This window comes from Hypanus sabinus, chromosome 20 (genome assembly GCF_030144855.1).
Source record: "Hypanus sabinus isolate sHypSab1 chromosome 20, sHypSab1.hap1, whole genome shotgun sequence".
Lineage (NCBI taxonomy): Eukaryota > Metazoa > Chordata > Chondrichthyes > Myliobatiformes > Dasyatidae > Hypanus > Hypanus sabinus.
The window spans coordinates 40,987,946-41,010,394 of NC_082725.1; the positions used below are offsets into that span (position 1 = coordinate 40,987,946).

General features: G+C 40.0%; 1 protein-coding gene across 2 annotated transcripts in view; it reads right to left on the reverse strand.

The window, feature by feature from the left end:
• Positions 1–22,449, reverse strand: part of LOC132378452 (collagen alpha-6(VI) chain-like) — a 116,304-nt gene that overhangs the window by 58,811 nt on the left and 35,044 nt on the right. For both annotated transcript variants that reach the window (XM_059945377.1, XM_059945378.1), the window contains exons 9-13: positions 19,136–19,491; positions 6,945–7,023; positions 1,570–1,715; positions 1,211–1,303; positions 1,034–1,087 (exon numbers count right to left, since the gene is read on the reverse strand). In XM_059945377.1, coding sequence (XP_059801360.1) covers positions 1,034–1,087; positions 1,211–1,303; positions 1,570–1,715; positions 6,945–7,023; positions 19,136–19,491 — 728 coding nt within the window. The remainder of the gene's footprint in view (positions 1–1,033; positions 1,088–1,210; positions 1,304–1,569; positions 1,716–6,944; positions 7,024–19,135; positions 19,492–22,449) is intronic.

The following is a 22,449-nucleotide window of genomic DNA, read 5'->3' on the forward strand; positions in this document are numbered from 1 at the left end:
ATTTTAACTTGCCAAAATCTGTATCTTATCAAATGGATATCTGCTCTGCCGGCGCCAGTCGTCAGTCATTTTTAGAGGCTTTAAACTCTGGGCATGCTAGCCACTTACATACTGAGGTAGAAGGTTTCTTATAATAGATGAAGGCAATAAAGCATGGTGCACATTGAACTTTAGTTAATAGTTCAGGAAAAAGTGCTTGGGATAAACACAACTGATTTAAGCATATATTGCACATTCATCAGTGTCAGGAGCTGCAGAGCTAAATATGTATTGTGGAGTAGATTTTAAAACTTAAGTTTAAAGTTAAAATTTTAAAAGCAAGTAGAAAATAATCTGAAGTTTTGACACCCATGTCTCTGGTCTGACCATACTCTTTGAATGCTAGAAATAATCATTAAGTCAGGCAGCGGTGCAGAGAGAAAAGCAGAGGCAACTTCTTAATAATGAAATTTCATTATAAGTCCTTTAATATTCAGATGAATGGTCATTGATCTAAAATACTGACATTGATTCCCACACTATTTGATGCTTTTTCTGATTTTTATTCAGATTTCCATCATTTATAGTTTATTTTCCCTTTCAATTGCTTTGCATTGAATTTATAGCCATGAGGGTACTTGATATTAACTGACATGGATCTGACTATCTTTACTCAGACACTCAGTTAATGCCTGGACCTTCCTCCTTCTCCTGAAATAAGAATGGTGCCTCAAAATGGTTCCAGCCATTACCTCCCTCTGTCAAGCAGATGCTATTGATACGCTGCCCAAATTGAAATCAACCCCGAAGGAAATGAAGTATGATGTGGCCTAACATTCTGGAGAACAATGTATTTAAACTATTCATTGTTGGAAAGCCCCCACATTGGCTTCTTTACTGTGCATGGATGTGTACGTCAAAAATTTCTTTAATGTGTTGCCTGAGAACTGCCACAGAGCTCAGAAAAAAACAAAAGCGGCTTAATTTCACTTCAAGAAAAAAAGGAAAGCAGATGACAATCTTTCAGAAATAGCTATTAAAACTACCAACTTACTGGTGCTCCTTCTTCTCCTGGGTAGCCCATATATCCCTTTGGACCCTGAAGTGCCTAAAATAACATCAAAATTTTATTAAGGGATGAAAGAGAAACGGGATTGTACTTTGTGTACTTGAACTTTATGAACAAATAGTAGGAAAATCTGTTTTAAAAAATCATAGATTATTCACTTACCTTCTGTCCTTTCCCTCCTTGCAAACCAATTGCCCCGGGTTCTCCGAAACATGTACAAGGGGCATTACAACATTTTCTTGCTATAACCGCACTCTAAAAACAAAACAATACAACTTTAGTAATTTTTAAAATGAAAAGGAAATGTATTGAAAAATTAATTTCTAAATGCAATTATTTCTGAACAGCAGATTCTTCACCAGAGAAATATATGACAAATCAATATTAGGATCAATCTCAAACAATAACATTATTAAATCATCATTGAGTAACTGGTTCAATGTTGCTTCAGGTCTTATTTTCCTATAGAAAGTGACACAAAATATGAGCAAATCTGCCCTGTTTTTATCAGGACCACTTACTATTTGTTTAAGCAAAGAGTCCTCAATATCTTCCATATCAATTGACAGTTGTTGTTTGTATCCAGATCCGGTCCCAAAGTCAAGAAGAGAGACCTCATCAATATTCACAGTACCTTGCAGAACCACAGGAATGAATGCATTGATCCCTGTAATTATAAATTAAGAGCTCATTATTGCACTTTAACATTGAAAATCCCATTTAAATGATAAAATGAAAGATAGGTAGCAGAATAAAGTTTTAACAAACTTTGTAAAATAGGTGCACAATTGGACCATAATGGAAATAATAATAAAGATTAAGTTCAGTACTCAGTGGAAATATATTCGTGTTTGCAAAGAATTGAAAGAAGACCTCCAGCTGGCGGGGGAGCTAAGGTGCTCAATGCTGGACAAGAGACACTAGTTGCTCAGATTGTGCTAGCGAGCAATGTCATACAGTTGTGTGAAATACAGACAGCTGTAATGGCAGACCTACCATCTCCTCAGACATTCATATGGTCAGTATATTGACAATTGATAGGGTGTTGAAACATCACCACATTGAAAGGAAACAGATGTACAGAGTGCCCTTTGTTAGAGACAGTGCTAGAAGTAAGGAACAGCAATACCTGTATGTACAATTAAGTTGGTATTCTGGCATATATCCCAATGACTGGGCCATATCACCCCATGTCTTATCATGTTCCTTGGTGGGCTTTACAGACTGCTTTCAGCATTCAAGAAGGAACAGGATGCCAGGATCAATGGCCCACATTATCCCATCATATGGGACAATGTATCTTTCCACCATTCATCTGCAGTGAACGACAGGGTTCAGTCCCATCCACATATGTCCATGAATTCCTTCCTCCTCACTCTCTGTTCCCCTACCTTGTAACAGAGTATTTTTCCTCCTGGAGATGGAAGGTCTATGACAAGCATCCTTATAAGAAGTGCCGTTGAGGAGCACTAAGACCGAGGCTTGTCAAGACGATCATGGTTTCAGACTGCTAGGACTGGATTAGGTGTTCCAGGAGGTATTTCCCCTGCTACATCACTAGGGACCGCATTCTATGTGATTATGATGAAGTTATGTGGCCAAATATCAGGACCAGAATGGATGCCACACCACACTGCCTCCAGCATCTTCCCTCCTGGGTAGCTGGAAGAGGACTATCCACGGCACACAGCCTAGTCCATGCTACAACCGAGGCCATGCATCTCCCCTGCCTTCGGTCTCACCAGTAAACCAGAGTTTCAGTATACTACATTTATCAATGTCCAACAGGGTCTTGAGATCACAAGAAAAACATCCAAGACAATCACTTGCTGTTAAACAGCACACCGCCTTTGTGCATTGACTCCAATGCCTTTCTGTAGCAGGCGGCAAAACAGTCCGCACCAAGTCTGCTCATGGGGTACTTGACGTTCTTAACATCCTGCAATGTCTTGCAATCAAAAAGAGGATGACTGAAAAAAGATAATAACAGCACTGGTTGAACCAAGAGAGGCTGCCGTGCCTGAGTGCACTGCTATATTACCAGAAAGCCCTGTGTTGTGTTTGCTGACGGCTGCTGAACAAGAGGAAAAGTCAGGATTGTTCCTTCAGCCATCTTCCCACTGATATGGTGTGTCATCGATTTCAGCACCAGAACAGGAATCTTTATCGATCACAAGGGATTCGTCACAGCTAATGTGAACCTGCATACAGATACACACACGATTTCACAGAAACTGTGATGATACTATTATCCTGTGAGAATCATGTTTTTGCATGAGGAATTAAAGCTTGATTATGAGTGGCGAGGGGATACTTCCTTCAAAGCTCTTTGATAACTTCAGAATGGAACCTCCTACAGGGAACAAGAGCACCATGTAAAGTTCCATATGACTACCAACAGGCTATTGTTCAGCCCTCTCTTCTCCTCACCTGCCCATCACCTCCATCTGGTGTCCTTCCTTCTTCCCTTTTTCACATGGTCCACTCTTCTTTCCTATCAGAACACTCTTCCACCTATCACACCTATCACTTCCTAGCACATCCCCCCCCCACTCTCACCTAAATGGCTTCACCTATCACCTGCCATCTTGTATTCCTTCCCCTCCCCTCATCTTCTTATTCTGGGTTCTGTTCCCTTCCTTTCTAGTCCTGATTAAGGGTCCTGGCCCAAAACATTGACTGTTTATTCTCTTCCATAGATATTGCCTGACCCACTATGTTCCTCCAGCATTTTGTGTGTGCTGTTCAAGATTTCCAGTATCTGCAGGATCTCTTATGTTTATAACTTGAAGATAATATACTCAGGCTCTTTAAGTTCAATGTTCCATTAAAGTTAATACGCTTCTTCAGAGATGTTTTTATTTCTGTTGCCAGGCATCTCTGATTCATCTCCGCTTGATAGGAGGACAGAAGTGTTTCTCTCATAGCCTGCTGTTGCAGTTCTGGTTAAATTGTGATCAAACTTGCTCGAATGTTGATAGCTCTTTACCTACTAGAACTGTTCTGTGAGTGAATATCATGAAGAAGCAGTGAGTGTCAGCTGTGAGGAAATATATAGGAAGCGAAGACTAAAATGATGCATAGCATTTGGCAAGGCAGAATGAGGAAAAAAGGGTGATAAAAGGCATAAAACAGACATAAACACATCATAAGTAAAGGCTAACGTAATATATTTAGATTAGTTAAAACGGCTAGCCCCTTGGCACTTCAGTTTGGGCACATTGCTTCTACAGCTCATATCCTCTTCTACCTCCAGCCACACCTTCATGAAGGCAGCAGCTTTCTTCCTTCTGTTGATGGGAAAGATGACTGATCCCCCCTTTTGAGACTGCAGAGAATCAAATAAAGCACCATAGCCTTGCTCACGACCAAAACCCTGTCACTATTTCAGAATAATTCAAAGAACGTTTACATTCTGACTCTTACAGTAAGTCTTTATAAAGTCCATGCTTTCAAACTTATAATAAATAGATTCAACTAAATTACTGGACAAATTTTCTAGATTGACTCATAGATTTTGTGTGTGGTCTACTCCTTTAAATCAGCTGCATAATATAAACAGTCTTATTACTTTAAAAGTTTTAATAGTAAACTGCTATGTGAAGTTATGAGATATTCTTAATTCTATTTAGTGCACATAAATGAAAACAAACAGTAAAAGATTTTTATGCAGATGATAATATTAAAACTATTTTATCTATAGCCCCATTGCTTTAGTTTATCTTCTTTGCATGTTAAAATTTAAGGCAAGATATTTAAAATATTTGTCTCCTGCCTGGATGGGAATGTATTTGAGTAATATCCTGCTGTTTGTTATTTGGGACACAGTGGAAGTGAAATGCAGTTGTAGACAGTTTTTTTAAATTATCCCCAGTCTGCCATAATAATGAAAAATATGTAGTTTACTGAGTGGGTAGCATGAATCCTCCAGAATTGAAAGGTTACCAAATCTGTATTTTCAAGAAAATTAACTCTTTGAAACGTATGTGCTTTGATGCTTTTGGGTCTTACTGTAATAAATAAACAAATGCATTTTAAAACAGTTGCAACTATATAAAGTTCAATTTGATTATTCATTTTAAAACAGATGTAATTATATAAATTTCAATTCTATTGTCACCAATGACTAGACCATTAATTTGCCTTTTTAAAGGACCACAACACTGACGCTAATGGCCCTATACAGAAGGTGGGGAGGGGGTGCCTTAATAGGAGGAAAGAGGAGAAAGGAGTTTTTCCCAACAGAAGGTCAGTAAGCAGATACGGAAGTTAGGATCTTGGAACAAGTCCATAAGACATGGGAGCAGATTCAGCCCTTCAAGTCTACTCTGCCATTCCATCATGGCTGATCCCGGCTCCCACTCAAACCCATTTGCCTGTCTTCTCACCATGTCCTTTGATCCCCTGACCAATCAGGAAACAATCAACTTCTGTCTTAAATATACACTGTCCTCCACCATAGTCTGTGGCAAAGCATTCCACAGATTTACTACTCTTTGGCTAAAAAAACATTCCTCCTTACCTCTGTTCTAAAGGGTCGCACCTCAAATTTGAGGCTGTGCCCTCTAGTTCTGGATACCTCCACCAGAGGAAACATTATCTCCAGTTCCACCCTATCTAGCATGGGTTAGGTACCATGATTAAAGTTCATTTCTACATATCACTGTCCACACTGAACTGGCTTGGCCTGGTTATCTGCAAAAGTGGAGTTAGTAGAGTCATCTGCCCTACAGAAGGGAGGGAGGATCTGAAAATGTCATGCATAGCTCTTTGTGAGGATTACGAATGCTGACGGGGTTTTAAGAACAGAGTGGATTTAAACCACCAAATTTAAACCACCAGATCAAATTATCCCATACCAATTTAGTAACATTTTCCATGCATTAAAATTGAATCCAGGAGGAGAAAATACAGACATGTGTCCTTGGGATCCAGTACTAGTAAGGTATTCCTAGACTCACACAATCAGAGAAACTCCCTTTGTCCTATTGATCCAACTTTTGGTACAACTTAAAAAAACAACTGGACTTCTCTCCCAGACATAAAACATTGATTCTGTTCCTCTCTCCACACGTTTTGCCTGAACTGCTGAACATTTCTAACATTTTCTCTTTTTACTCTATAGGACAGTGTGGGGTTTAGAGAGGGTGGGAACAGACGCTGAATTTTTCCTTTTAGTCCTTTTTCCCAAGAGCAGTATTTCTCAGAGTCAGCTATCACAGTACTGTTAAGATACGTTTAAATATTAATCTAGGTGAATGAACCTGTCTAAATTGCTTGAAGATGACACTGTCAACTTACACTGTGCCAAAATATCAACTTAATGAAATTATTTGAGGTGGGCACCTTCTGCTAGGTTCTGTAGGTTCCACCCAGTCCAATATCTGTAAATTAGAGATTTCAAGGCCAGGATCAACCACATGTTGCTCATTTGGCAGAAACAACATTACTTGGACAATTCACTGGAACTCCTACAGTTGGCTGTTTTCCAGCTTTTTCATACACTAGTTTATCCAGTCGTATTTGGATAAGAAAATTAATTTCTTTATCTTATAAATTAATTCAATGTTCCCTGGATTCTGGTTTTAAAATAATAATTCTTCATACATGGGTCTGGCTCTTACTTGCTTCAAACACAAGATGGTGAATTGACTATGAAGGTCAAAATGCTAGGTTCATATTACATAAATATTTCCAACCAGTAAAGTCAAGAACTACAACTAGTTCATACCGACTAATGTGCCAAATTCTCCAGCTGAATTTTAGGTGTACAATGTCCTTGTTGTCTTTTGGAATCATATATGTGCACCAATAAAACTATAAATTCATCTTTTACGGATTAATTTAACATGTCTAAAACAGTCAACGTTTCAGATCCAAATGAAAATGGACTTACCTTGAGCATGCATTACATGTGGAAATTGATGAAGCTCCTCCCTTGTGCCATGCCATCCGTCTGTGAATAATAGTACCACCTATGAAGAGATTATAATTAAATGCACAGCTGTTTCAGCTAAATTAAGTATAAAATATTTCTTTCTTTCTTCTTTTAGAAGTTTAGTTAAATTTTCATTTCCATTAACCACAATAATATTAAACTGTAGGCACTTACATAGATTTTAGGACACAGAGACAGACCAATTACTGTGACTGGTCTAGCCAGGAATTTATAACCCCCATTAGCCAACATGAGAGTCAAGATTTTTATGCAGAAAGTGGTAGGTGCCCGGATTGCATCATCAGGTGTAATAGTGGAAGAAGGTAGTGTCATGAAGTTGAAGAGGCTACAGGTAATTCAAGTTCAAAAAAAATCGTTCAGGATTGTTTCATGTTAGTTGCAGTACACAAGTGTAATGGAAAACAAAATATTCATTATCCCAGATCTGAGGCAGCATAAAAAAAGATAAGGAACACAATAATAAAATACTACAATAAATAAAAATAAATAAGATAGCCTATATACATATGTATAGATTGATTTATGTACATAAAATGACGCTAGGCACAGGAATGTCTATACGTAAGGTATCTGAGAGGAAATGATAATGTAGTGGTGGTAGGGAATGTGGAGAGATGGGTTAGGGGGTGGAGGAATGGATCAGCCTCACTTCTTGGGAAAAGTATCTGTATTTGAGTTTGATAGTCCTGGCAGGGATGCTACATAGCCTGCTCCCTGATGAGAATGGGACAAACAGTCCAGGAACAGGGTAGGTGTGATCCTTCATGATGTGACTGGCCCTTTTCCAGCACCTTTCTGTATATATATACATGTATGTAAGAACAACTGTAAGAAATAACATCTTTTTTTCACAAGGGAGATCACTCTGCTTGGCAGGTGAGACTTGTGGTCTCTCCTCTTGGTTTCCTCATCCACAACGTCACCGGATGAACCCTTTGTTTCTGTATCTCCAGTGACCTCTTTCTTTTTGGCCTTCCACTCCACCAGCTGGGTTTTGGGCTTTGCATCTATTTTTAAACGCACAGCTGCTTATCCCTCACTTGAATTTCATGCAACAAGTTTAATGTGTGCAAAGTAGATTCAGGTTCTTTAGACTGAAAAAAGCTGAATGCTTGCAACTTTTTGGAAGCTCCTTGAATTCTCTTCCAGCTTAAAACAAAGCCACGTTTCACAAGTAGCTGCTTGATCAATATATCAGAAGATTTTTCAAATCTGTTGCTTACAAAATCTATTGTAATCAGACCACTATTTTCATCACTTTCACAATTCCTTGGAGCCGCATGGTCCTTCCTTGGTCCAATATGTTTTCCATCCAGAGGCACCAGTGTTGGCACCAACATCAGTTTCTCCACTGTTGGGCAATATCATGAAGACAATTGTGGCATCATCCAGTATTTTTCTTAACTCACTTTCAGTTGGCTCCATTGCAGGGAATGTGGCAAGCAAGCTGTGAATGGATCTCTAATCAAACTGTAGTTGTCTCATCCATTTACATACCCATGATGCTAGTCCTCCTGTTTCTTCTGCATATGATCTCAATGTGGCTTGTTGGTTGTTTTATTTCACTGTTACAGATGTTATTCCCACAGGAGTTATCTTTTCTCCGGTAAAAGTTCTGAGTTGGATATCTGCAAGCTTCAGTTTGTTTTATCTTTCAAATGCCATTCAACACTAATTTTGTGGAATGACTGAAACAGGTGAAGCAGTGTCTGATTCCATTTTAATTAATTTGCCATTCATTTCCGGCATAAACCTTATTGCTTGTCTATTGTTAATTTTCACACTGTAATGGGCTGCGCAGTCCTGTCTCACGCACATCATTATCAGATTTTTCATTAACAGCATTCAGATTAGTGCTCTTTTGAAAATGTAATTTGACTTTTTTTTACCTTTTTCTCTTCTCTGTGCAATCCACTTTTTTTGTCTGACAAACATGCTCATTGTATGTGTGCAAACACGAGGAAATCTGCAGATGCTGGAAATTCAAACAACACACACAAAATGCCAGGCCACACCAGGCCAGGCAGCATCTATAAGGAGAAGCAATGTTGATGTTTCAGGCCGAGACCCTTTGTCTGGTATCTGTGAATCTCTGCCACAATGGTAACACTATTTTCTTCAGCCAAGCCAATTTCTGTTTAGATGCTGCAATTTTGTTTATGCTTTCTTTTGTTCCTGACTAAAAACTCAATTGTGTCTCTCTGCGGTTTCCATTGAAACAATATTTCAATTACTCTTTTAAATGTAAGTTGTGCTTTAGTTAGGAGCCATTTTTGAATCCCCTCTTGAAAGATTCCACAAACAAAATGATCTCTTAGTACATCATTAAGCCCATTACCGAGCTCACAATGCTTAGACAATCTTTTCAATTCAGCCACATATCCTGAAATGGATTCCCCTTCCTTTTGATTATGCTTATGAAACCTAAAGGGTTCAGCAATCAGCAATAGCTCTCATTCCAAATATGCTTCCATTCCTTTGACAATATCAGCATAACTCATTTCTGCTGGTTTGGTTGGAGCAGTCAATCTTCGAAGCAAACCGTATAAGCAAATGCACCCCAAAAATTAATACTCATTTCTCGTTGGCTATTTCAATTGCTTCAAATATTGTTGAATTAGCTCAGTAAACCTGTTGTGTAATCAACTTCATCAATCTTTCTGATGTAACCAGCCACTTCTGCTTTTATTCATGATTATTATCATCTGGTTCATTGCTTCCCTTCTGAAGAAGATGTGCTGCACTGTGTTATGCTGGTTTTAACTCAACTGTCTCTGCACGTGCTGCTTTTTTAAAAAATTTGTCCACTCTTCATTGATTTTTTTTAGTTTGAACATCTCACTGTGCTTCAGCAGGTCAGTAGTCATCTTGAGTTCATTTTAAAAATAGCTCATTACTAGTGTTATGTTTTAACTTCAAAAGTAATTCAAAGGAAGACTTAGAAATCCAGGGATGTGGGTTGTAACTTGAAGTTTACTTTAAGTGAGGTGCACAAGTATCACTTAATGAATTATCTAAAGGAATAAGATTGCCTAATCAAATATAACTCAAGGTTTACACAAATATTACTGATGTATCAAATACACAATGGGCTGGTACCAGTGATGCATTGGGCAGTGTAGACTACCCATTGTAGTGCCTTCCTGTCTGCTGCAGATCAGTTTCTGTATCATGCAGTGACGTAGCCTGTTAGGATGCTCTCTTCTGCACATCTGTGAAAGGTCATGGTGGCCATTGCCAGGGCAGCCATTGTTGGGAGCAGGCCAGTGGTGAGAGTTGCAGTATTAGGCTTCGGCTTGAAAAGGGTGTTGATTCTGGGTAAGCTTCTGTTAAGGTACCCTTTTTTTCTCTCTTACTGTACCTAGTGTAGTAAATGGCTGTTGTGACCACTTCTTGCCAGATATTGGAGTCCTGGGAGATCCAGAGTCTCTCAGGGAAATACATCCAGCTGTAGCTCTTTCTAGACCATGTTATGGATTTGCAGCAGCAGCTGGATGACATTTGGCTTGCACAGGAGAGTGAGGAGATAATCGATCAGTTACACGGAAGTAGTCACCCCTAAATTGCAGGAGACGAGTAGCTGGGTGACTATCAGGAGAAATGGGAATGTGAGTCGACAGTTAACACGGAACACCCCTTCATCTATTCCTCTCAATAATAATTATGCCATTTTGGTTACTATTATAGGGGATGACCTCCCAGGGGAACGCCACGGAGACCAGGTTACTGACACTACACCATAGTGCAGAAAGGAAAGAGGAGATGAGCAGAGTGGGAGTATTAAGGGATTCAGTAGTCAGGGGAATAAACAGGAGATTCTGTGGTCATGAAGAGGACACCTGAATGGTATGTTGCCTCCCTGGTGCCAGGGTCAGGGACAACTCGGATCGTGTCCTCAGCCTTTTGGAGAAGGAGGGAGAACAGCCAGATATCTTGATACATATTGGTACCAATGACATAGGAAGAATAAGAGAAGAGGTCCTGAAAAGAGAATTTAAAGAACTAGGCAGAAAGCTGAGAAGCAGGACCTCCAGGGTAGTAATTTCTGGATTGTTGCCTGTGCCGCATGCCAGTAAGGAAAGAATTAGGATGATTTGGCATATTAATATGTAGCTGAGAAGCTGGTGCAGGGGGCAGGGATTCAGGTTAGAAACATAGAAAAACCTACAGCACAATACAGGCCCTTCAGCTCACAAAGCTGTGCCAAACATGTCCTTACCTTAGAAATTACCTAGAGCTTACCCATAGCCCTCTATTTTCCTGAGCTTGAAGTGCCTGTCAAGGAGTCTCTTAAAAGACCCTATCATATCTGCCTTCACCACCATCGCCAGCAGTCCATTCCATGCAATCATCACTCTCTGCATAAAAAACTTACCCCTGACATCTCCTCTGTACCTACTTCCAAGCACCTTAAAACTGTGTCCTCTCATGCTAGCCATTTCAGCCCTGGGAAAAAGCCTCTGACTATCAGCATGATCAATGCTTCTCATCATCTTATACACCTCTATCAGGTCACCTTTCATCCTCCATTGCTCCAAGGAAAAAAAGGCCAAGCATTCACATAAGGCATGCTCCCCAATCCAGGAAACATCCTTGTAAATCTCCTCTGCACCCTTTCTATGGTTTTCACATCCTTCCTGTAGTGAGGTGACCGGAACTGAACACAGTACTCCAAGTGAGGTCTGACCAGGGTCCTACATAGCTGCAACATTACCTCTCAGCTTCTAAACTCAATCCCACGATTAATGAAGGTCAATGCACCGTATGCATTCTTAACCACAGAGTCAACCACACAGCAACTTTGAGTGTCCTATGGACTCAGACCCCAATAACCCTCTGATCCTCCACATTGCCAAGAGTCTTACCATTAATACTATATTCTGCCATCATATTTGATCTACCAAAATGAACCACTTCACACTTATCTGGGTTGAACGCCATTTGCCACTTCTCAGCCCAGTTTTGCATCCTATCAATGTCCTGCTGTAACCTCTGACAGCCCTACACCCTATCCACAATACCTCCCACCTTCGTGTCATCAGCAAATTTACTAACCCATCCCTTCACTTTCTCATCCAAGTCATTTATAAAAATCACAAAGAATAGGGGTCTCAAAACAGATCCCTGAGGCACACCACTGGTGACCGACCTCCATGCAAAATATGACCCGTCCAAAACCACTGTTTGCCTTCTGTGGGCAAGCCAGTTCTAGATCCACAAGGCAATGTCCCTTGAATCCCATGCCTCCTTACTTTCTCAGTAAGCCTTGTATGGGGTACCTTAACAAATGGTTTGCTAAAATCCATATACACGATATCTACGGCTCTACCTTCATCAATGTGTTTAGTCACATCCTCTAAAAATTCAATCAGGCTCGTAAGGCACAGCCTGCCTTTGACAAAGCCATGCTGACTATTCCTAATCATATTATGCCTGTCTAAATGTTCATAAATCCTGCCTCTCAGGATCTTCTCCATCAACTTACCAACCACTGAATTAAGACTCACTGCTCTATCATTTCTGGGGCTATCTCTATTCCTGTTCTTGAATAATAGATCAACATCCACAACCCTCCAATCCTCCAGAACCTCTCTCATCCCTATTGATAATACAAAGATCATCACCAGAGGCTCACAGTAGCCTGGAATACAGCTCGTCTGGTCCCGGTGACTTGATGCTTTCCAAAAGCTCCAGCACATCCTCTTTTCTAATATCTACATGCTTAGCTTTTCAGTCCACTGTAAGTCATCCCTACAATTGCCAAGATCCTTTTCCATAGTGAATACTGATACAAAGTACTCATTAAGAATCTCTGCTGTCTCCTCTGGTTCCATACACACTTTTCCACTGTCACACTTGATTGGTCCTATTCTTTCAAGTCTATCCTTTTGCTCTTCACATACTTGTAGAATGCTTTGGGATTTTCCTTAATCCTGCTCAGCAAGGCCTTCTCATGGCCCCATCTGGCTCTCCCAATTTCATTCCTAAGCTCCTTCCTGGAAGCCTTATAATCCTCTAGATCTCTATCACTTCCTATTTCTTTGAACCTGTCACAAGCTCTTCTGTTTTTCTTGACTAGATTTACAGCAGCCTTTGTACACCACGGTTCCTGAGAAAGTACCTATGCAGAACTCCACGCAAATATCCTCTGAACATTTGCCACATTTCTTCCGTACATTTCCCTGAGAACATCTGTTCCCAATTTATGCTTCCAAGTTCCTGCTTGATAGCCTCATATTTCCCTTTACTCCAATTAAATGCTTTACTAACTTGGCTGTTCCTATCTCTCTCTAATGCTATGGTAAAGGAGATAGAATTGTGATCACTATCTCCAAAACACTCTCCTACTGAAAGACCTGACACCTATCCAGGTTAATTTCCCAATACCAGATCAAGTATAGCTTCTTCTCTTGTAGGTTTATCTACATATTGTGTCAAGAAACCTTCTTGAACCCACCTAACAAACTCTACCCCATCTAAACCCCTCTAGGGACATGCTAATCAATGTCTGGGAAATTAAAATCTCCCACCACAATAATCCTGTTATTATAACACCTTTCTAGAATCTGTCTCCCTATCTGCTCAATGTCCCTGTTACTATTGGGTGGTCTATAAAAAACACCCAGTAGAGTTATTGACCTCTTCTTTTTCCTAATGTCCACCCACAGAGTCTCCATGGACAATCCCTCCATGTCTTTCTCCTTTTCTGTAGCCGTGACACTATCTCTGATCAGCAGTGCCACGCCCCACCTTTTTTTCCTCCCTCCCTGTCCTTTCTGAAACATCTAAAGCCTGGCACTCTAAGTAACCATTCCTGCCCCCGAGCCATCCATGTCTTTGTAATGGCCACAACATCACAGCTCCAAGTACTGATCCACGCTCTAAGCTCATCGGCTTTGTTCATAATACTCCTTGCATTAAAATAGACACATCTCAAACCATCAGACTGAGTGTGTCCTTTATCACCTGCCTAACCTCCCTTTTGCACTGTCTCCAAGCTTTCTCCATTTGTGAGTCAACTGCCTCTTCCTCCTTGGATCATTGGGATCACCTCTGGTGGAGATATGACCTGGTCAAATGTGACAGGTTGCACCTGAACCTGAGGTGTCCAATATTCTCGCAGGCAGGTTTGTTATAGCTGTTTGGGAGGGTTTAAACCAATTTGGGAGGAGTTTGGAAATCAGACTGAAGGGAATCAGGACAGGATGGATGGTAAAAAAGCAAAGTTAGCATGCAATGAGATTGTCAGGAAGGGCAGGCAGATAGTAAGACAAAATTGCAGCCAGCAGGGTGAGTATCAGTATATTAGAGATGTAGAATCAAAATGGGTAGCAAACACGGTACTAAAAGTGTTATATCTCAATGCATGGAGTATAAGAAATAAGGTGGATGATCTTGTTGCACTGTTATAAATTGTCAGGTATGACATTGTGGCCATCACTATATCGTGACTGAAGGATGGTTGTAGTTGAAAGTTGAACGTCCAAGGTTACACATTGTATCGGAAGAATAGGAAGGTAGGCAGAGGGGGTGACATGGCTCTGCTGGTAAAGAGTGACATCAAATCAGTAGAAAGATGTGACATAGGATCAGAAGATGTTGAATCCTTGTGGGTGGAGTTAAGAAAGTGCAAGGTAAAATCACCCTGATGACACTTATACACAGGCCTCCCAACAGTAGCTGGGATGTGAACCACAGATTACACTGGGAAATAGAAAAGGCATGTCTAAAGGACAACGTTATGATAGTCATGGGAGATTTCAACATTCAGATTGATTGGGAAAATCACATTGGTAATGGATCTCAAGTGAGTGAGTTTGTTGAATGCCTAAGAGATAGCTTTTTAGAGCCATGCATCAGTGAGCCTGCTAGGGGATCAGCTGTACCGGATTGGGTGTCATGAAATGAAGTGACAGTAATTAGGGAGCTTAAGGTAAAAGAACACTTAGGAGGCAGTGATCACAATATGATTTAGTTCAACTTGAAATTTGATAGAGAGGAAATCTGATGTAGCAGTATTTCAGTGGAGTAAAGGAAATTACAATGGTATGAGAGAGGAATTGGCCAAATTAAATTAGAAGGAACGGCTGGCAGTGATAATAGCAGAGCAGCAATGGTGTGAGTTTCTGGGAAAACTGAGGAAGGTGTAGGATAGATGTATTCCAAAAACAAAGAAATATTCAAATGGCAAAATAGTACAACTGTGGCTAATGAAGAAAGTCAAAGCGAATGTAAAAGCTAAATGGAAGGCATACAGTATCACGCAGATTTGCGGTAAGACAGGGGACTGGGAAGCTTTTAAAAACCTATAGAGAGCAACTAAGAAAACCATATGGAGGGAAAAGATGAAATATGAAAGCAAGCTGACAAACAATATCAAAGTGAATAGTAAAAGTTTTTTCAAGTATGTAAAAAAATAAAAGAGAGATACGTGTGGATATAGGACCATTAGAAAATGAGGTCGGAGAAATAATAACGGAAGTCAAGGAGATGGCAGATGAACTAAGTATTTTGTATCAATCTTCACTGTGGAAGACACTAGAAGTGTGCCAGATGTTGAATGGTACAAGGGAAGAGAAAAGAGTGCAGTTACTGTTACAAGGAGAAAGTGCTCAAAAAGCTGAAAGACCTACGGGTACATAAGTCACCCAGACCAGATGAACCATACCCTAGGGTTCTAAAGGAGATAGCTGTAGAGATTGTGGAGGCATTAGTAATGATCTTTCAAAAATCATTGGACACTGGCATGATACCAGAGGACTGGAAAATTGCAAATGTCACTCAACTCTTTAAGAAAGGAGAAAAGCAGCAAAAAGTAAATTATTGAACAATTAGCCTGACCTCAGTGGTTGGAAAGATGTTGGAGTCAATTGTTAAGGATACAGGCCAAGACAGGACGAAGTTAGCGTGGTTTCCTTAAGGTAACAGCTTGCCTGACAAACCTGTTGAGGAGGTTTCAAGTAGGATAGATAAAGGGGATGCAATGGATGTTGTATATTTGGTTTTTCAGAAGGCCTTTGATAAGAAAGTTACAGGTATGGTTAGGGTATTGCCAATCGGTAGGAGGCAGCAAGTAGAAATAAAAGTAGCAATACACACAGAATGCTGGAGGAGCTCAGCAGGCCAGGCAGCATCTATGGAAAAGAATACAGTCAATATCTCAGGCTGAAGCTCTTCGGCAGGACTGGACAGGAATAAAAGGATCATTTTCTGGTTAGCCACCAGTGACTAGCAGTGCTCCGCAGGGATCAGTGTTGGGATTGCTTCTTTTTATGCTGAATATCAATGATTTAGATGATAGAATAGATGGCTTTGTTGATATGAAGATTAGTGGAGGGGCGGGTAGTGCTGAGGAACCTGGCAGGCTACAGAAGAACTTAGACAGATCCGGAGAATAGGCAAGAAATTGGCAAATGAAATTCAGTGTTGGAAAATGCATAGTCATGCACTTCAGTAGAAGTAAGTGTGCAGTCTATTTTCTTAATACAAGAGCAGGTATGTGATGCTGTGGCTTTATAAGACACTGCTGAGGTCCTACCTCGAGTATTGTGAACATTTATGAGCTAAGAAAAGATATGTTGGTTTTGGAGAGGGTTCAGAGGAGGTTCACAAGGATGATTCCGGGAATGAAAAGGCTATCATACAAAGAAACGTTTGATGGCTCTGGGTCTGTACTCACTGGAACTTAAAAGGATGAGGGGGGACCTCATTGAAACCTTTTGAATATTGAAAGGCCTAAACAGAGTAGATATGGAAAGGATGTTTCCCATGGCGGGGGAACGTATGACAAGAGAGCACATCCTCAGGATAGAGGAGTGTCCATTTAAAAGAGATAGGGAGAAATTTCTTTAGCCAGAGGGTGGTGAATTAGTGGAATTTATTACCACAGGTAGTTGTAGAGGCCAGGTCATTGGGTGTACTTAAGGCAGAGCTTGATAGATTCTTGATAGGACACGGCATCAAAGGTTATGGGAAGAAAGCCGGGGAGTGAGGCCAAGGAGGAAAAGAAAAGGATTAGCCATGATTAAATGGTGGAGCAGACTCAATGGGCCAAATGGCCTAATTCTTTTCCTATGTCTTATGATTTAATGGTCTTATGGAACAGAGATGTGCAGAGTCCATCTCTCTTCAGCCTCCTCAGAAAGCAGAGGCATTGTGGGTTTTCCTGATTTTATAGGAAGTGTTCTGGGACTCTCAGGAGTTCGTAACTGCTCACAGTTTTCCCCACTGTGCCACTGATATCTTGTGAACATTGAGAAAGAGATTATTTGCCTGGCACCAGGTCTCACCTCCTCTCAATAGACCATCTTATTGTTGTTGGTGATGAGCCCCGACATAGACACATGGGAAGAAAGGAATTTGTATGATACACAGGAGGATGTTTGGCATAACAACTTTGGCATAACATCATTGGCAAAATGGCCTGTCCAGTTCTATGCTGTTCTATGTTCTATGAGTCTCCTTCCATTCTATATACTTTAGATTAGCATGTGAGAATATTTCTTTTTATTCCTTTCCATCTCTATTACTTGTCTAATTAATTTTTAAAGGCAACTGGTTTCAACACACCCTGTATCAGTAAGTTCCAAATTCTAAGCACTCTCCAAGTAAATAAATTGCTCCAGTTTGCTGTTTGATTCAATATTCGATATGTAGTTCCCAGGTTTCACAAGTGCAAACAAGTCTCCATAGCTCATCTGTTCAACACATTTACAATGTTAAAGGACCTTTAACTTCCTAGAGGGAAAGCTCCCAAAGCTCTTTACAGCCTGTGTGGTTGAATAGCAAACGATTTTTTCAGATCAGTGTGTCCAAAAACTGTGTTGTCAGCTATCTAAGATGCTGCAGTAAGATCTGGATGCAATATTCCAAAAATAGGGTAGAACAGGAACCATCTGCACTGCTTTCAACACATTCTGAAATTATGTTGGATGGATAGACTCAATCAAAATTCCCACATCCTAATTTTGTAGTTTATACATATAGCACAGGCAGCGATCCATAGGGTGTATTCATCAGATGAATGATGGGAGAATTTCTAAAGAGATTCTCAATGGAGAACGCACTTCAGGGAAAAGGTCAGTTCAGTGCCCAAATGTGTGCTTTGAAGACATCTGTAAAAGGGACATTAAGGTGTTGGGTATCAATGTGAACAATTGAAAATGCAGTTGAACAGGATCACAGTCAGTGGAACCACAAACTATGCGAAGGCCTTCATTAGGACAAAGACTTGCAAACATCCTGTGTAGTCAAGTGTACCTGCAGGAAGATCAATCAACGCTCATGGGGGGAGACACACACACACACGCACACACACACGCACACACACACACACACACACACACACACACACACACACACACACACACACACACACACACACACAGTTAAGTCCACCTTCGAGTGCAGCAGATGAAGCAGGGATTGTAACTGCCTTTTGGGGCTCCTACACTCCATATGGCAGTGACAATTTGTGTGCTTCCCAGCAGACTCAGGAAACTCACTATGTTGAGATCTCCACTTCGTAATCTCTCCAACCCACAATAATAATTCAACCAAAAATAATGGGGCTTTACATGGTTATGTTGTCTGGTGTAGATTCAAAAATTATAGGAAAATTTGATTAATTACAAATCATGAATTTTGAAAATGTAATTATTAAATAATATGAAATAGTAACATCACAGGAAAAAGCATGTATCTGCAGCTAGCTACGGGCAATTACATAGGTTATAGACATTTTTTCCTCTTTTAGATTACAATTGCAGCAAGAGTTGAATTTTTTTTTGCAAATGTTTGTTTTATTGCTCTCCTAAGTCTCCTTAACTATGTCTAGTTTCAAAATTCTTGATTTGCCAAAACTGATATCTTTGAAGTCATTGAACTCAGATTAAAGAGCATTTGTATGTACTAATGAGGCATATCAAATGCTTAAGTAAACAAGATAATGTGTGGAGAGAACATTGTAATATTTAATTTAATAATTGGAGAGCATTTTTGCTTTGAATTACATAGATGTCTTCTCCAAAAACAGCACTCTTGCAATGCATCTCTGTGTAACATATGCTACTGGCAGGATAAAGAAGTTTTAAAAGGAATTTACATATAAATGGCTATAATATTCTTACCTTTGCATTTGCAGTTGACCCCCGAAATCTTTCTGGAAATGATTTCAGTAATTCTGCACTCAATTCAATTCTTTCATCTATTTGTATGTCCAGTAATTTAACTACAATTAATGGGTTGAACTCTTCAAATTCAGTTTCAAAGATAGACCTGCCAGTGGTGCTTATTATATGAAAGCCCACTCTGATATTTAACATAGAAGCAGATACACAGCTGATATTTTTCACAGACGTGATGTCCTTCAGTATTTGTCCAACCTTTGCTTGTAGTTTTTGCTGGTCAGTGAATATGTCCTGTACACCAGGTCTTCTTGCAAAAGCAAACCCTACTGCAATGTCTAACTTGCATGCTGGTTCATCTATAAATTAAATAATGGATTCTTAGTTATATTTCAATAAATTTTGTCCAGTGAAGTTCAAAGTAAGTAACTTCATAAATAACTTTTGAAAAGTAAAACAAGTTGTCTTATCAGAATAGGAGAGAATCCTAACTCACGCACACGTTTCTTTTCCAGACAAAACAGCTGAAATTTTATTCTCATGACTATATAATATGAAGGGAGGAATGGAGGGTAAATTGCACAAGATTTATTTTTAATTTTCAAAGATAAACAATCAAAATCTGTGTTATTCATCAGGGAAAATGTCAGAGATCAAATAGGACTGACTGGAGGCTGTGTAGATGGAACTGAGGAATAAGAAAAAGACGACATTGCTGATGGAATTATATGATAGATTTCTCAATAGACAGTGGGATTTATGGGAGCAAATGCATAGAGAATTAGTAGACTATTACAGGAGAAGTAAGTTTGTGATAGTCGGTAGTTTTCATATATTGACAGGGACTCCCATCAATCCAGGATGACAACAGCTTCAGACATCTTAAACCACTGTAAAGATGATACTTCTATTGTACCAAAGCATATGATGTACGCATAATATAGAATATTCAGAAAGGCAAACCCTGTAATTGACCAATGACATGGTTTATTTTATTTTTCACCATAGTGATGCTTCATTTCTCATGTTTTGATTCATTGTACATGTGCCTAAACATTTTTTGTTTGCTAATCATCATAAGTCTGGGTATTGCCCACCTTCTGCCATGTACAAATATCAACAGTTTTGATATCTGATGAATCAGCATCATGCATTCATCAGCAAACATCACTACCTGCAACTTAAGTGCAAGCTGACATGGAAAAAGTCTGTTCTAATTTGATTCTGAACAGAATTACTTTCAGCCCTAACCCTATCTCTGCCTAGTATGAATACATGTGTATTTAATCAAAATTATTGGGCTCTCTTCTAGGGAAAGTGGGGCCTGTACACACAGGATTGTTTGCACCTGAACTGGAAGTAGACCAATATCCTCACAGGAAAGATTATTCATGCTGTTCTCTTGTTTAAACTAGAGTTGCAGGAGGATGGGAACCAGAGGGCCAAAGCAGCTGGTACAGGGGTTGTTGGAAAGTAGATGTTCGTACATGCAAAGACAAGAACTGAAATGTTGAGCGTGGTGGGACTAATGTTCTGAGTTGCATCTATTTCAATGCAACCAGAATTATAGATAATCACGAGGAAATCTGCAGATGTTGGAAATTCAAACAACACACACAAAATGCTGGTGGAACGCAGCAGGCCAGGCAGCATCTATAGGGAGAAGCACTGTTGACGTTTCGGGCCAAGACCCTTCGTCAGGTCTATCTGAAAGGAAAGATAGTAGAGATTTGAAAGTAGGAGTGGGAAGGGAAAATGTGAAATGATAGGAGAAGACCGGAGGTGGAGGGGGTGAAGCTGAGAGCCAGAAAGGTGATTGGCAAAAGCGATACCGAGCTGGAGAAGGGAAAGGATCATGGGACGGGAGGCCTAGGGAAAAAGAAAGGGGGAGGGGAGCACCAGAGGGAGATGGAGAACAGGCAGAGTGATGGGCAGACGGAGAAAGAAAAAAAGGAAGGTGGGGAAAAATAAATATATTAGGGATGGGGTAAGAAGGGGAGGAGGGGCATTGTAGGTAAGATAGATGAACAGAGCACGAAAAATACATGTGGAATTATGATATTGCAGCCATGAGTGAGACTTGGTTGCAGGAGAGGCAGGACTGGCAGCTCATTGTTCCAAGATTCCGTTGGTTTAGACATGAGAGAGAGGGAGGCATTCAAGGGGAAAGAATGGCATTAGTCATCAGGGAAAATGTCATGGCAGAGATCAAATAGGACTGACTGGAGGCTGTGTAGGTGGAACTGAGGAATAAGAAAAAGATGACGTTGTTAATGGAATTATATTATAGACCTCTCAATAGACACCAGGATTTACAGGCACAAATATGTAGAGAAATAGCAATTACAAGAAAAGTAAGTTTGTGATAGTCAATAGCTTTAGCTTTCCATATATTGACAAGGACTCCCATAGTGTAAAAGGACTGGATTGGATAGAGTTCATAAAATGTTTTCTGAAAAGTTTCCTTACTCAATATATAGAAGTCCTGACTAGAGAGAATGGGTTTCCTAATAGGGAACAAGACAGGGGAGGTTGACCAAAGTGTGTGTAGGGGAACACTTTGGATCTAGTGATCATAGTTCCATTAGTTTTATGATAACTATGGACAAGAATAGGACTGGTCCTCAATTTGATATTCTAAAGTGCAGAAATGCCAATTTTGATGACTTCAGGAAGGATCTGGCAGGTATGGATTGGGACAGGGTATTTACTGTCAAAGGGATGCTTATTCAGTGGGAGGCCTTCAAAAGTGAAATATAGAGTTTTACAGAGTTGCCATTCAAATAAAATGCAAGGTGAGGAGGTTTAGGGGACCTTGGATTTCAAGGGATATTGAGGCACTGGTTAAGAAGAAGAAGGTGCATGGCAGGAACAGACAGCAACAAACAAATGAGGCATTTGCGTATAACTAAGAGAACACTTGAGGGAAATCAGGAGGACTAAAAAAAAAGGTTGCTTTAGCAGACTAGGTGAAGGAGCATCCCAAGAGCAGCTACAGATACATTAAGAGCCAAGGGATAGCAAAGGACAAAATTGATCCTCTTAAAGATCAGCACGATCGTCTATGCATGGAGTCAAAAGTGATGTGGGAGATCTTAAAGGCAATATTTTCATCTGAATTTAACAGGTGACAAAACAGAGTGTATGTAACTGAGGCAGAAGAGTAATGAGGTCATGGACCTTAACTGGATTACAGTTGAGGACGTACTTACAGTCTTCAGGCAAATTAGGATGGTCTGACAAGTTTCCCCTCAAACATTGTGAGATGCTAGTGCAGAAATTGTAGGGATCCTGGCAGAGATACTTAAAATATCCTT